The sequence below is a fragment of the Semicossyphus pulcher genome, unplaced genomic scaffold, assembly GCF_022749685.1.
Source record: "Semicossyphus pulcher isolate SPU_LCO1_2020_fin unplaced genomic scaffold, fSemPul1.0.p SCAF_1, whole genome shotgun sequence".
NCBI lineage: Eukaryota > Metazoa > Chordata > Actinopteri > Labriformes > Labridae > Semicossyphus > Semicossyphus pulcher.
Genome location: NW_027211603.1, coordinates 36871920 through 36885485, shown reverse-complemented (window position 1 = coordinate 36885485; position 13566 = coordinate 36871920). Strand labels below are relative to the sequence as shown.

The following is a 13566-nucleotide window of genomic DNA, read 5'->3' as shown; positions in this document are numbered from 1 at the left end:
CAGTAAACTAGTTTGTTATTATTCAGGTAGATTAGGATGGAGGAGCCAAATAGAAAACAAGCAGGCAGAGCATGCTGAAATAGTTTTGATTAACTTGGCTGAGGCTCAGGCTAACAATTTCAACAATGCCAAGGCAGCACAAGCATGCAGGTTTTTGGGACAGGTACAAAGTCAGAAATAGACAGAAAAAATTAGCCACAATTTGTCAGTTTTTTTTCTTTGTGACCTAGATCAAATAATCTAAAATACAGTTCTTATATAACTTAAATGAAATGTTTGATAGTTAACATTAATCAATTTGTACTTTTTTAGCCTGGTTCCAAGATACCAACACCAGGTTCACCATCAGGACCAACATCAACACCAGGGCAACCATCAAGAACAAGCACAACACCAGGACAACCATCAGGAACAAAATCACAAAGAGCAGGTCAACCATCAGGAACAACAGCAGCAGAAGCTGGAAAACCATCTGGAACTACAACAGCAGGAGCAGGACAACTATCAGGAATGACGACAGCAGGAGCAGGACAACCATCAGCAGGACAATCATCAGGAACAACAACAGCAGGAGCAGGACAACCATCAGGAACAACAACACTGGGAGTGGGTCAACCATCAGGAACAACAACATCAGGAGCAGGACAACCATCAGGAACAACAACACTGGGAGTGGGTCAACCATCAGGAACAACAACAGTGGGTGCGGAACAACCATCAGGAACAACAGCTGGAGCTGCACAACCATCAGGAACAACTACAGCGGGAGCTGGACAACCATCAGGAAGTACAACAGGAACAGGACAACCATCAGGAACAACATCAGCAGGAGCTGAACAACCATCAGGAAAAACAACAGCAGCAGCGGGACAACCATCAGGAACAACAGCAGGAGCGGGACAACCATCAGGAACAACAGCAGGAATGGGGCAACCATCAGGAACAACAGCAGGAGCGGGACAACCATCAGGAACAACAGCAGGAGTGGGACAACCATCAGGACCAACAGCAGGAACGGGGCAACAAGCAGTAACCACGACAGTAGGAGACGGAAAACCATCAGGAACAACAACAGTAGGAGCTGGACAACCATCAGGAACTACGACAGCAGGAGTTGGACAACCATCAGGAACAACAACATCAGGAGCAGGACAACCATCAGCAACTACGACAGCAGGAGTTGAACAACCATCAGGAACAACAACATCAGGAGCAGGTCAACCATCAGGAACCACAACAGCAGGAGCTGGGCAACCATCAGGAACAACAACATCAAGAGCGGGACAACCATCAGGAACTACAAAAGCAGGAGCAGGACAACCATCAGGAACAACAGCAAGAGTGGGACAACCATCAGGAACCACAACAGCAAGAGCGGGACAACCATTAGGAACCACAACAGCAGGAGCTGGACAACCATCAGGAACAACAACAACAGCTGGAGTGGGACAACCTTCAGAAACAACAACAGCAGGAGCGGGACAACCATCAGGAACAACAGAAGGAGCGGGACAACCATCAGGAACAACAGAGGGAGCGGGACAACCATCAGGAACCACTGCAGCAGGAGCTGGACAACCATCAGGAACAACAACAGCAAGAGCTGGACAACCATCAGGAACAACAACAGCAAGAGCTGGACAACCATCAGGAACAACAACAGCAAGAGCAGGACAACCATCAGGAACAACAACAGCAAGAGCAGGACAACCATCAGGAACAACAACATCAGGATTAGGAGAGGCTTTCAAACCGGGGCCCTGCCAGGAATGTTACTGTGGCCCAAAAATGGATCCAATCACAAAGCTGAACATCATTCACTGCAAACCTATTGTTTGCAACACAAACTGCTCCGAAGTAAGCTCAGTCACAGGTCTTAACAACAAATGCACACACATTCACTACCACTCTTCCACTAAAGCATTCTAAATGCAACACAACTGGGGACCTATTTCTAATCATGTCTGTGAACACTTTCCAAGTTGAAATGTATGAAAACAAACTTGGGATAATTTGCACCTTTATATTTTTGGCCATCTTTAATCGATCTAGATCACATGGTCTACAGTCAGATCTGGGTGCTTACTCAGGTGCAAGGTGCCCAAAGGAGTTGTATAAAGTCCCTCACATGTGCATAGGCACACAGAACTATCAGGAGAAAGTCTGAAACGGTAACACTGCCTGGACACTTCAGCCACTCCACCATTAAACAACGCTAAACAGCAGCAGCAGTGGGAACAAGCTAACGTTAGCCCGACTGCAACACCAACGTAACATCACAGTAACAGCAGACATCTTAGCAATGTGAATCAAATACGGCAGAAATTAAACTGGGGTAATTACCTGTTGAGCAGAACTGTTTAACTCAGCATCTGTTTTTAATCCTTTCAGGTCCCGTAGCTCTCTCCACCTCAGAAATGCCGCTCCAATGTTTACTCTCGTTTCATTTCAGTCTCGGTCCAACTCTTTCTTTTTAGCTTGCTTTTCCTCTTTTTTCTCCTTCGCTTTAACGGTCTTTGTAGTGTAAGCCGTAGTTGGCAATGGAGGGATGGGCAGTTTTTAATTCGTGGTGGTTGTTTTTTAAGCCATTGTGGACACGAACCAGCTGACGCTGTGCACACTGAAGAAATTGTGCGTGATCGTGCATGTGAGCATGCATAGAGTACTGGTGCTTTGCAGCGTGTGATTGACATCAGCCTGAGAGACTGCTCGGCTCTGAGTGGTTGTTGTGTTTCAGGAGCGTTGTATTCTTACAAAGGCCATTAGGAGCAGTAGGAGGAGCCAGAGGAACATGATCTTTTTCACAGATTATCTCTATCATGTACTACTGCATGTTTAAAGGGACAGTTTGAGTAAATATGACAAAAAGTTATTTTTAAAAATGTTACCTTCTACAGCTTTAAATGAGCTCTTCAATATATGGGAGAATAAAATACAGTAAAAATAGTAACAGTAAATAACCAACTATAATAAAGCCTACTTGTGATGCTATTTTACAAAAATAGAAAAACATTTAGATATTTGGTGAATTATACACCAAATCCACAAATAGGATACATTGTTTGTAGGGGGGACGATATTTTTACAATGAAAAAATAAATGCATGCTAAGTGTTTTAAATAATGCATTAAAGTTTGCTTAGATCTATTGTTTTTTTTTCTTGACTTATTTTATTACACATTATAAACTATGCAGCAGCAATTTCTTACAAACCCAAAGATGTTTCATTTTTTTCACTCTCTGTCACTCACCAGGGTTTTGAATACCAGGCTGTACCTGAAGAGTGTTGCGGGAAATGTGTTCAGAAGAGCTGTTTCCTCATTGCACCTGACAACACAACACATATAATTGAGGTCAGTACTGCCGCTGTGGAGCCTTTTCCTCCATTTCTATACTATTTCTTTTTTTACAATCAACAATTAAGACATATATATATATTCAGAATGCTTTTAATGAAAGTAAGACAAGGAAAAAAGAAAATTACACTTTACACAAAAAGCTAGCTTTATTTCAAAACTTGAAACGTTTTGAATTAAGTGACGAAAATATGATAAAATGTAACAAAAAGCCTGAAGCTATTTATATCATCTTGTCGCAATTAAATCCTTAAGGTATTGGCACACTTCCTCTGGATCACAAGTGTAGTTGCATTAAAGCAAAGTTGGCTTGGCATATGAGTTGAAAAGGTTAAAGATGATTTATTTGTTTATAATTTGAATTTGCTTCTGTTTTTTCTCATGATATAGGTCAACAAAACGTTTGTACTTCCTGGTGACAAGTGTGTGCAATATAAATGTGAGAACATTAATGGACAGCTTATGACTGTGGAGACCAAGACCATTTGCCCTGCCTTTAATCACTTGGACTGTGAACCTGTAAGTTAATCAAATCTCTATAACTAAGATCCCTCCCCTGTCTCAACACATACTGTCCATGTCTGACACACAACATGACATGTGTCTTCCTCCTCCAGGGTACAGAAACAACTGATGCAAGTGGATGCTGCAGAACCTGTAAGTTAGTGGAGGCAGAATATTTAAATAATAACTCCTAATTTGGAGGACAAATCTGTGTGTTAGAGCCTGTTGGGACCATTGATAGAACAGTTGCTGTGTCTTACAGGCAAGCTGCGTAGCGTCTGTGAGGTCCTCAGTAAGCAGGAAGTCATCAAGGTGAACGACTGTAAGAGCGTGCAGCTGGTCAACATGACATACTGCGCTGGACACTGTGGAAGCTTGTCCATGTAAGTCTATTTACTTTTTTTTGCTTTGGGAAGTATAATTCATAATTAAAATGAACAGGAGAATGATACATATCCTTTTCTATAGCTCACTGAAAGCTATTTATTACAGTACCTGTACAGGACCTGCACTAACATGTTAAAACCTGAATAATTCGCTTCTTGAACTTAGAACATCATCGATCCTGGATAATGTGTTGTATTTACACAGCACAACCACTGTCATGTTACTGTTATGTACATGTTATCCAGGACAGTTATCACCATGTGGTTCCTGGAAAGTGCAAGTTATCACCATGACAAAAAAATGAGCTATCAACAAACAAACCTTTCCAGAATCAATATGATGATTTGGGTCTTGGATCAAAAAACATATTATCCAGGGTCAACTTGACAGTATCACTCACTCTGCAGCAGCTCATATAGCTAAAGCTACACTAGTACAAGACAATAAGAATTAAAAACTATGACTCAAAAATCATGCATTTAAGGGTTCTGTACAGTTTAACTAAGTTTATCAGATTATAAGGCCGGTAGATGACTAAGTGATAGAGCTATTGTAGTCAGAATTTAAGATTAAGAGTTGTTTTCTCTGTCTGTGTGTGTGTGTGTGTGTGTGTGTGTGTGTGTGTGTGCAGGTATTCTGCTGTAGCTAACACAATGATGCACCAGTGTGAGTGTTGCCAAGAAGACACCACCAGTGAGAGGCAGGTGGAGCTGCAATGTGCTGATGGCTCCAAGGTCCAGCACAGCTATACTGTAGTGGAAACCTGTCACTGCAACAGAGCAGAGTGTGTGGGAGGGACAACTGTTCCACTGAAGCGCCGCAGGAGACGCTGATCAATTACTCTCTGCTGGACTGAACCCTTGAAGACATGATGCAAGACTTAACCTTTGACCCCCTTATTCAGTAGATCTCTTGTTTAAATATTTGTGGCCAAACTGTCTTCTTTTTCAGTGTCAAAACAGACTACTGTGATGTAATCTTTCTTCATTCAAATCAATAGTATTAAAAATAGATATCTGCAACAAAAACACTTGTGTGAACATTCTTTTTTATTTTTGGGGAATTAATCATGTGATAAGAATACTTCAAAGCAAATCTGTATGTCTGTATATATTCTTAGCAAAACAAAGGTCAGTTTGTTTCAAAAACATGTTAATGAGTTAGTTTACAATGGACAAAGGTTTCTGAAAGGTCTTGTAGTCACTTCAAACTTTGAAGTTCCTGCGTTTTTTGCAGCATTTAAATTGGTACAAAAGAATATGAGAAATTAAGAATTAAAGAAATTCAACAGCAATAGTTTTGAAAGATAAAGTCACAACATAAAGAAAGTTTCTTATAGGAAACTTTAGCTGAGAGCAGATTTACAATAAAACCAATAGTAACTCACCAATGTCATCGTGAAAGCCACAACAAATACTGAGTTTAAACATGTTAATGCTCACAGTATTGTGGAACCTCTTATTTTAATATTTACACACTGAAAAATTGGAAAAGTTAGGTGTTGTGACTTTGTTGGAGCAATTTGGTTTTTAATAAAATATTAATAATAATAATCATGATTATTAACATTAAAATCATTCTAGTTGGCCTTCCGGTATGGCAGACAAGCTAGCAGCAGCATTAACCCGGCGCTCCAAGGTGGAGAAAAGTGATTTAATGTAGAATTAAAGGGGGAATAAACAAAAGACTAGAGGAAAACCGCAGCAAAACATTGAACTAAACGATAAATCACTGAGTGAAAGTGAAGATGCTGGCGACACTGCTAGCAGCCAGGCTGAGCACGAGATTATGGAGGCTATTCAAGCTAACATCATTACCGAAATACAAGCGTTTTGTTTGGACTGGAAAACAGAATCTACTGAAACTACGGGACAACTTCAGAAGGAACTGGCCGACTTCAGAGGGGAAGTTAGCTAGAAGCTAAATGTTATCACTACTGATTTAAAAGAAATAACGGACAGAGTAGACAAGACCTAACAGAGACTGGCCGATGTGGAGGCGTGGAGCGCAGAATCTAAAGAGATGCTTTGGCACACTGTGGAACTTCAGGACAACATCCAAGCCAAACTAACGGACCTGGAGGCGTGCTGACATAGAAACAACATACACATCCACGGAGTTGCCGAAGGGGCTGAGGGAGAAAATATTCAGGATTTCATTGAAAACTTTATCTTAACGGAGCTAGACCTTCCCCGAATCACCTCTCAGTATACAGCGCTGCCACCAGTCACTTGGAGTTAAATCTCCGCAAGGTTCTAACCCAAGGTCGATCGTCGTCTATTTTCTGGAATATAAAACTAAGGAGCTGGTACTGCGCAGTGAGTGGAAGAAGAGAGAGATCCAGTACGACGGAAAATGAGTGTTTTTTGAGCAATACTTTCTGACCAAGATAGTTTTAAAAAGAAAGGCTTACTCCACCATCAGAACGGCGTTAAAAGAAAAGGCGCTCCGCTTCCACACTCTTCACCCAGCAAAACAGTTTTTTGACAACGGTCCCGTCACCTACAACAGCGCACCAGAGGCCTCGGATGACTTGAAGAAAAGGGGACTGCTCCCGGACACTTCTGGCGAAAACAACGCGAAAGGTGCACCCGCGGCGAGACAGAGACGGCCTCCCTGGGAAACAGCAGGTGCAACATCACGCCGGCATCGGGAGTCACAACTGAAAGGTATCCAATACAAACTGAAGGGGTTTTGACGCAATGAAGACACTGCATGAGAGCCAACTAGTATAATAATGACTGTAAAAAGTTCGAAAAAGTCCGGTAAGACATACATTCTACATAACATAGAAGTGAAGTTGATACTTCAGAGATGGGAGTTATCAATGTTAAATGTGTGTGTTTATCTGTTATGTTTAGTTTTATTTTACAGACAGAAGGTTCTTTGTTCAGGTCATCTTGGTATGTATAGTTATCCAGGGAAATGCTTTTTCTTTCTATTTTACCATTATCTTTTTACATACCATGCCGCATGAAACATACAGAGTAATCACTCTTAATGTGAATGGGTTACACAGCCCTATAAAAAGAAGTAAAGCAATTGCTAAAATGAAGAGAGAAACAACAAAAATTGAACATGAGAAGTTGAGCAAATTGGGGTTTAAAAATTCATATTACTCATCTGATGAAAGGGGAAACTCAAGGAGGTTGCAACATTAATCTCAAACAAAGTAAACCTTCAGTTTTCCTCTCAAATTACAGACAAAGAGGGGCGTTATTTACTAATTAAGGGTCTTATTGATCATAAAGAAGTTACACTTGACAGGACATGACAAACAGTTCATCCAAAAGATTTTTAATTTGATATCTGTGGAAGCATTGTGTACTATTATATGGAGGGGACTGGAATATATTTTTGAATCCCTCCCTGGACTCCTCAAATAGAGAAAAAAAGACTCAACTAGTGCTGCAAGCAGCATTGAACGGGCCCTCGCACCAGCGACGCAGACGCCGGGGCGTGTTGCAGTCGCAGAGCAACTTGCAGCCACGGTTTCGGTGTAATGGTCTGCATGCTCTATATTTGAAATATTGTAGGGGGCGCCACTGAGCCATAAAGCCACGCCCACTAACAAAACCTATACAGACCTTCCCATTACCACACTGGGGACATGTTTACCGATTTTCAGGGCTTTATCAGTATATTAAGCACCTGTAAAATGTACTTCCTGTTAGTGGCGAACAACATGTCGCCACGGCAACAACGTGGGACATAGGCTTATGAGTTTCACAATGGAGCATGTCAAAGGCCTTTGGGTGTTGTTGACCAAATCTGAAGGGGTTACAAACAACTTATAGGAACTGGACATGTAAAAGTAGAAAGAGTGACTTCCTGTTGCCACTAGATGGTGATGTGCCCATTATGCAAATGTTGAGTGTAGATGTGTTCAGAATGGGACTCTTATTAAGCACATGACATATGATGCGGATATGTTGATGTACAGTTGAGTTATAGCAGTTTGAATGTTTATGGCGAAGGATCGTGGCAACTGTTTTTGATGTGCTGCCTTGACCATGCCTCTTGAGGGAGAGTCACCTATTTTTTTTCCAAACTGTACTCTACTGAGAGAAATTTGAGGAGGATATGTTGTACTGTCTTGGAGCAGTAGCTTGTAGCGTAAAACATGAAATTGCCTGATATTTGCTATCGCCAGTAGGTGGCGCTAGGCGCATCAGTGAATTATGGCATATTAATGTGTTCAGGGCAGGAGCCTTATCATACCTGGAAAGTCTGGGTCACATAGGAGCATGTATGGCCAGTCAAGTAAAGGATGCATGTCACATGAGGCTGAATACCTCGAACCAGTAGGTGGCACTCTGATGACAGACTGCTTTTCAACACGTAGGAGTGTTCAGGCAGTGACATATGTCGTACATATAAAGTTTCAGGCTGACAAGACCCTGTATGTTTGAGTTAAAGCAATCTCCTGTGTCATGGCGAGACATGGAACTTTGACGAGCCACCAGGGCCACGCCTTTTGAGTTGCGGAAAAGCTTTCGATAACTATGCATCGTTAATGTCTCCTCTGTGTCAGGGGAAAATTTGAGGGGGATTGGAGGAACACCCTAGGAGGAGTTCATTAAAGTATGAGCCCTGGAAATGGCGAAAAAACATGTTTTTTTGACAATGGCATCTAAAATGGCGGACTTCCTGTTGGTTTGACAATATGGGTCCAAGAGGCTTTTTTGTAGATCTAGACATCATACATATGTGTGCCTGATTTCGTAAGTCTAAGTTTAACTTGCTGCAGGGGCTGCATGTTTGAAAATTGTAGGGGGCGCCACTGAGACATTTCGCCACGCCCACTAAAAAAACCTATACAGACCTTCCCATTACCCCACTGGGGACATGTTTACCGATTTGCAGGGCTGTATCAGTATTGTTAAAGGTCATGTGAGGTTGTTGACCAAATCTGAAGGGGTTACCAACAACCTGATAGGAACTGGACATGTAAAAGTAGAACGAGTGACTTCCTGTTGCCAGTAGATGGCGTTGTGCCCGTTATGCAAATGTTCAGTATAGATGTGTTCAGAATGGGACTCTTATTAAGCACATGGCATATGATGCAGATATGTTGATGTACAGTTGAGTTATGGCAGTTTGAATTGTCATGGCGAAGGATTTTGGTGACTGTTTTTTTGCCACGCCGCCACGACCACACCTCTCGAGGCAGAATCATAGAGTTTTCCCCAGACCTTAATCCAGATCTTAGGTCCCTACTGAGACACATTTGAGGAGGATATGTTGTACCGTCTTGGAATAGTAGCTCATAGCGTAAAACATGAAATTTCCTGACATTTCCTGGCGCCAGTAGAGGGCGCTTGGAGTATCAGTGAATTATGGCATATCAACCTGTTCAAGCCGGGTGCCCTATCAAACATGGAAAGTCTGGGTCACATTGGAACTTGAACGGCCGAGTTAAAGGCCACTTCCTGTTCACTTCCTGGTTTGAAATTCATCATGTAAGTTTGAGCCCCCAAAAAGGCCACTCCCCCTTCGAAAAACGTCAAGCCTTTGATAAATTTTAATCCTCAATGTCTTGTCAGTATACTGACCAAATTTGAAGTCGATTGGATCAAGTCTCTAGGAGGAGTTCGTCAAAGTATCGACCCTGCATTTTTGACTAAAAGCAAAATGGCTGACTTCCTGTTGGGTTTGCGATATGGGTGCAAATGGCTTTTTTGTGTGTCACAACCCCATATGTATGCCTACAAAATTTCAGAGACGTAGGTGACCTCTAAGTACCCTCTATGGGGAGGCCTTCTTGCAATTTTCTAGGGGGCGCTACGGAGCAATTTCGGTGATCTCATGGCAGACGCCCATAAAATATCAAATTTTTCACCAGACCTGACAAGTGTGCGCAGTTTCATGATGCTCCGAGGACATTTAAGCCTCGAAAAATGCCATTTAACATGGTGACAAAGAATAATAATAATTAAAGCCGCAAGCGGCGATGAACGGGCCCTCGCACCCATGGCCATGTTGGGGATTGTCGCGGCCGCGGGGTGTGCTGCAGACACGGGGTGCACCTCAGAAGCGGGGTGTGCATGAAGAACAGGATGTGCTGTAGCCACAGGCTGTCCACCAGTAGGGGCTTGGTCAGCATCACCCAAAATTCCTATGGAGATCTGTTCAGGCCGAGACTATAATCATGCATGTGAAATTTGAAGCTGATATAACATTGTATGTGACAGGTAGTACTGACTCTTGCCAGTAGGTGGCGCTATGAGTATGAGCGGAAAATGATCATGTAGACCTGTGCAGGCCGAGACTGTTATCATGCATGTGAAATTAGGAGCTGATCGGACAATCTATGTGAGAGTTAGTACTGGCACTGGCCAGTAGGTGGCGCTATGACTATGAGCGAAAGATTAATATGTAGACCTGTTCAGGCCGGTACCCTCATGAAACCTGTGAAATTTGGAGCTGATCGGACAATGTATGTGAGAGGTAGTACTGGCTCTGCCCAGTAGGTGGCGCTATGACTATGAGTGAAAAATGTATATATAGATCTGTCCAGGCCGGGACTATAATCATGCATGTGAAATTAGGAGCTGATCGGACAATCTATTTGAGAGTTAGTACTGGCTCTGCCCAGTAGGTGGCGCTAAGAGTATGAGCGAAAAAGTAATATGCCTATGTGTTCAGGGCAGTACGCTAATGAAACCTGTGAAATTTGGAGGAGATTGGACAATGTATATGAGAGTTGATACAGGCTCTGCCCAGTAGGTGGCGCTATGACTATGAGTGAAAAATGTATATATAGATCTGTTCAGGCTGGGACTTTAATCATGCATGTGAAATTAGGAGCTGATCGGACAATCTATTTGAGAGTTAGTACTGGCTCTGCCCAGTAGGTGGCGCTATGACTATGAGTGAAAAATGTATATGTAGATGTGTTCAGGGCAGTACCCTCATCAAACCTGTGAAATTTGGTGGAGATTGGACAATGTATATGAGAGTTGATACAGGTTGTCACCAGTGGTTGGCGCTATAGGATTGGTAAGGAAAGGAGTGTGTAGATCTGTTCAGGGCGGGACTCTGATCAAGCATGTGAAATTTGGTGCAGACAGGATGAAGTACGGACGAGTAATCAATGCCTAAATGTTATGGCGAGGCATCATGGCGAAGGTTATATTCGCCGCGCCGCCAGGGTCACGCCCTCTGTTGTAACCTGACCAAGTTTTGTCACAGACCTTAATCAAGGTCTTAAGAGTTTCCTGACATGAATTTGAGGTGAACATGTTTTACCACCATGGAGGAGGGGCTTGTAGAGTAAAATATGTCACTTCCTGTTTCCAGTAGCGGGCGCTAGGCCTGATGGGAAATATTTTCATGTAATTGTGTTGGGGCTGGGACTCTTGTCATACACGTGAAATATGAAAAAGGCAGAAGACTATATATGAGAGTTACAGTGATTTTACATTTTTGGCATTTTGCCAAACAAACATCAGACTTTGACCCCCCACCAAGGCCACGCCCATTCTCAAAAACTCAAGCTTTTGATAACTTTTCATCTCCAATGTCTTGTCAATACACTGACCGACTTTGAAAAGTCTGGGAGGAAGTCCCTAGGAGGAGTTCGTTAAAGTATGACCCCTGGAAATCGACAAAAACATGCTTTATTTTGAAAGTCAAAGCAAAATGGCTGACTTCCTGTTGGGTTATGGGCATATGTATATGAGACTTTTTTGTAGGTATGGACATGATACATATGCCTACCGAATTTCAGGCCCATAGGTGAAACCTCCTTTAGAGGCTGAATTTTGGGAAAATTCTAGGGGGCGCTATAGAGCCATTTTGCCATTGCCATGTGGGAAACCCACAAAATATCAAATTTTTCACCAGACCTGATGCACTTTCCAAATTTGATGAGTTTTGGGGCATGTTTAAGCCGCCAAATTTGCGATTCATTGCGGATTAAAATAATAAGAAGAATTAAAGCCGCAAGCGGCGATGAACGGGCCCTCGCACCCGTGGCCACGTCGGGGCTTGTCGCGGCCGCGGGGTGTGCTGCAGACACGGGATGCACCTCAGAAGCGGGGTGTGTATGAAGCACAGGAGGTGCTGTAGCCACAGGCTGTCCACCAGTAGGGGCTTGGTCAGCATCACCCAAAATTCCTATGGAGATCTGTTCAGGCCGAGACTATAATCATGCATGTGAAATTTGAAGCTGATATAACATTGTATGTGACAGGTAGTACTGACTCTTGCCAGTAGGTGGCGCTATGAGTATGAGCGAAAAATGATTATGTAGACCTGTGCAGGCCGAGACTGTTATCATGCATGTGAAATTAGGAGCTGATCGGACAATCTATGTGAGAGTTAGTACTGGCACTGCCCAGTAGGTGTCGCTGTGACTATGAGCGAAAAATGAATATGCAGATGTGTTCAGGGCAGTACCCTCATGAAACCTGTGAAATTTGGAACAAATCAGACAATGTATATGAGAGTTGATACAGGCTCTGCCCAGTAGGTGGCGCTATGACTATGAGTAAAAGATGTATATGTAGAACTGTTCAGTCCGACACTGTCATCATGCATGTGAAATCTCAAGCCGATTAAACAATGTATGTGAGAGGTAGTACTGGCTCTTACCAGTAGGTGGCGCTATGACTATGAACGAAAGATTAATATGTAGACCTGTTCAGGGCAGTACCCTCATGAAACCTGTGAAATTTGGTGGAGATTGGACAATGTATGTGAGAGTTGATTCCAGCTCTCACCAGTGGGTGGCGCTATAGAATTGGCAAAAAAAGGAATATGCAGATCTGTTTAGGGCGGGACTCTGATCAAACATGTGAAATTTGGTGCAGACAGGATGAAGTACAGGTGAGTTATCGCAGCCTAAATGTCATGGCGAGGCATCATGGCGAAGGTTATATTCGTCGCGCCGCCAGGGTCACGCCCTCTGTTGTAACCTGACCAAGTTTTCTCACAGACCTTAATCAAGGTCTTAAGAGTTTCCTGACATGAATTTGAGGTTAATATGTTTTACCACCTTGGAGGAGGGGCTTGTAGAGTAAAACATGTCACTTCCTGTTTCCAGTAGTGGGCACTAGGCCTGATGGGAAATATTTTCCTGTAATTGTGTTCAGGCTGAGACTCTTGTCATACATGTGAAATATGAAGAGGATAGAAGACTGCATGTGAGAGTAACAGTGATTTTCATTTTTTGGCATTTTGCCCAAAAAACATCAGACTTTGACCACCCGCCAAGGCCACGCCCATTCTCAAAAACTCAAGCTTTTGATAACTTTTAATCTTCAATGTGTTGTCAATACACTGACCGACTTTGAAAAGTCTGGGAGGAAGTCCC

At 42.7% G+C, this 13566-nt stretch overlaps 1 protein-coding gene across 1 annotated transcript in view; it reads left to right on the top strand.

The window, feature by feature from the left end:
• Positions 1–5230, top strand: part of LOC138592292 (mucin-2-like) — a 50200-nt gene extending 44970 nt beyond the window's left edge. The window contains exons 46-52 of the mRNA XM_069663082.1: positions 313–672; positions 1744–1857; positions 3255–3353; positions 3747–3875; positions 3974–4013; positions 4123–4243; positions 4879–5230. Coding sequence (XP_069519183.1) covers positions 313–672; positions 1744–1857; positions 3255–3353; positions 3747–3875; positions 3974–4013; positions 4123–4243; positions 4879–5080 — 1065 coding nt within the window. The 3' untranslated portion in view covers positions 5081–5230. The remainder of the gene's footprint in view (positions 1–312; positions 673–1743; positions 1858–3254; positions 3354–3746; positions 3876–3973; positions 4014–4122; positions 4244–4878) is intronic.
• The last annotated feature ends 8336 nt before the right edge of the window (positions 5231–13566 follow it).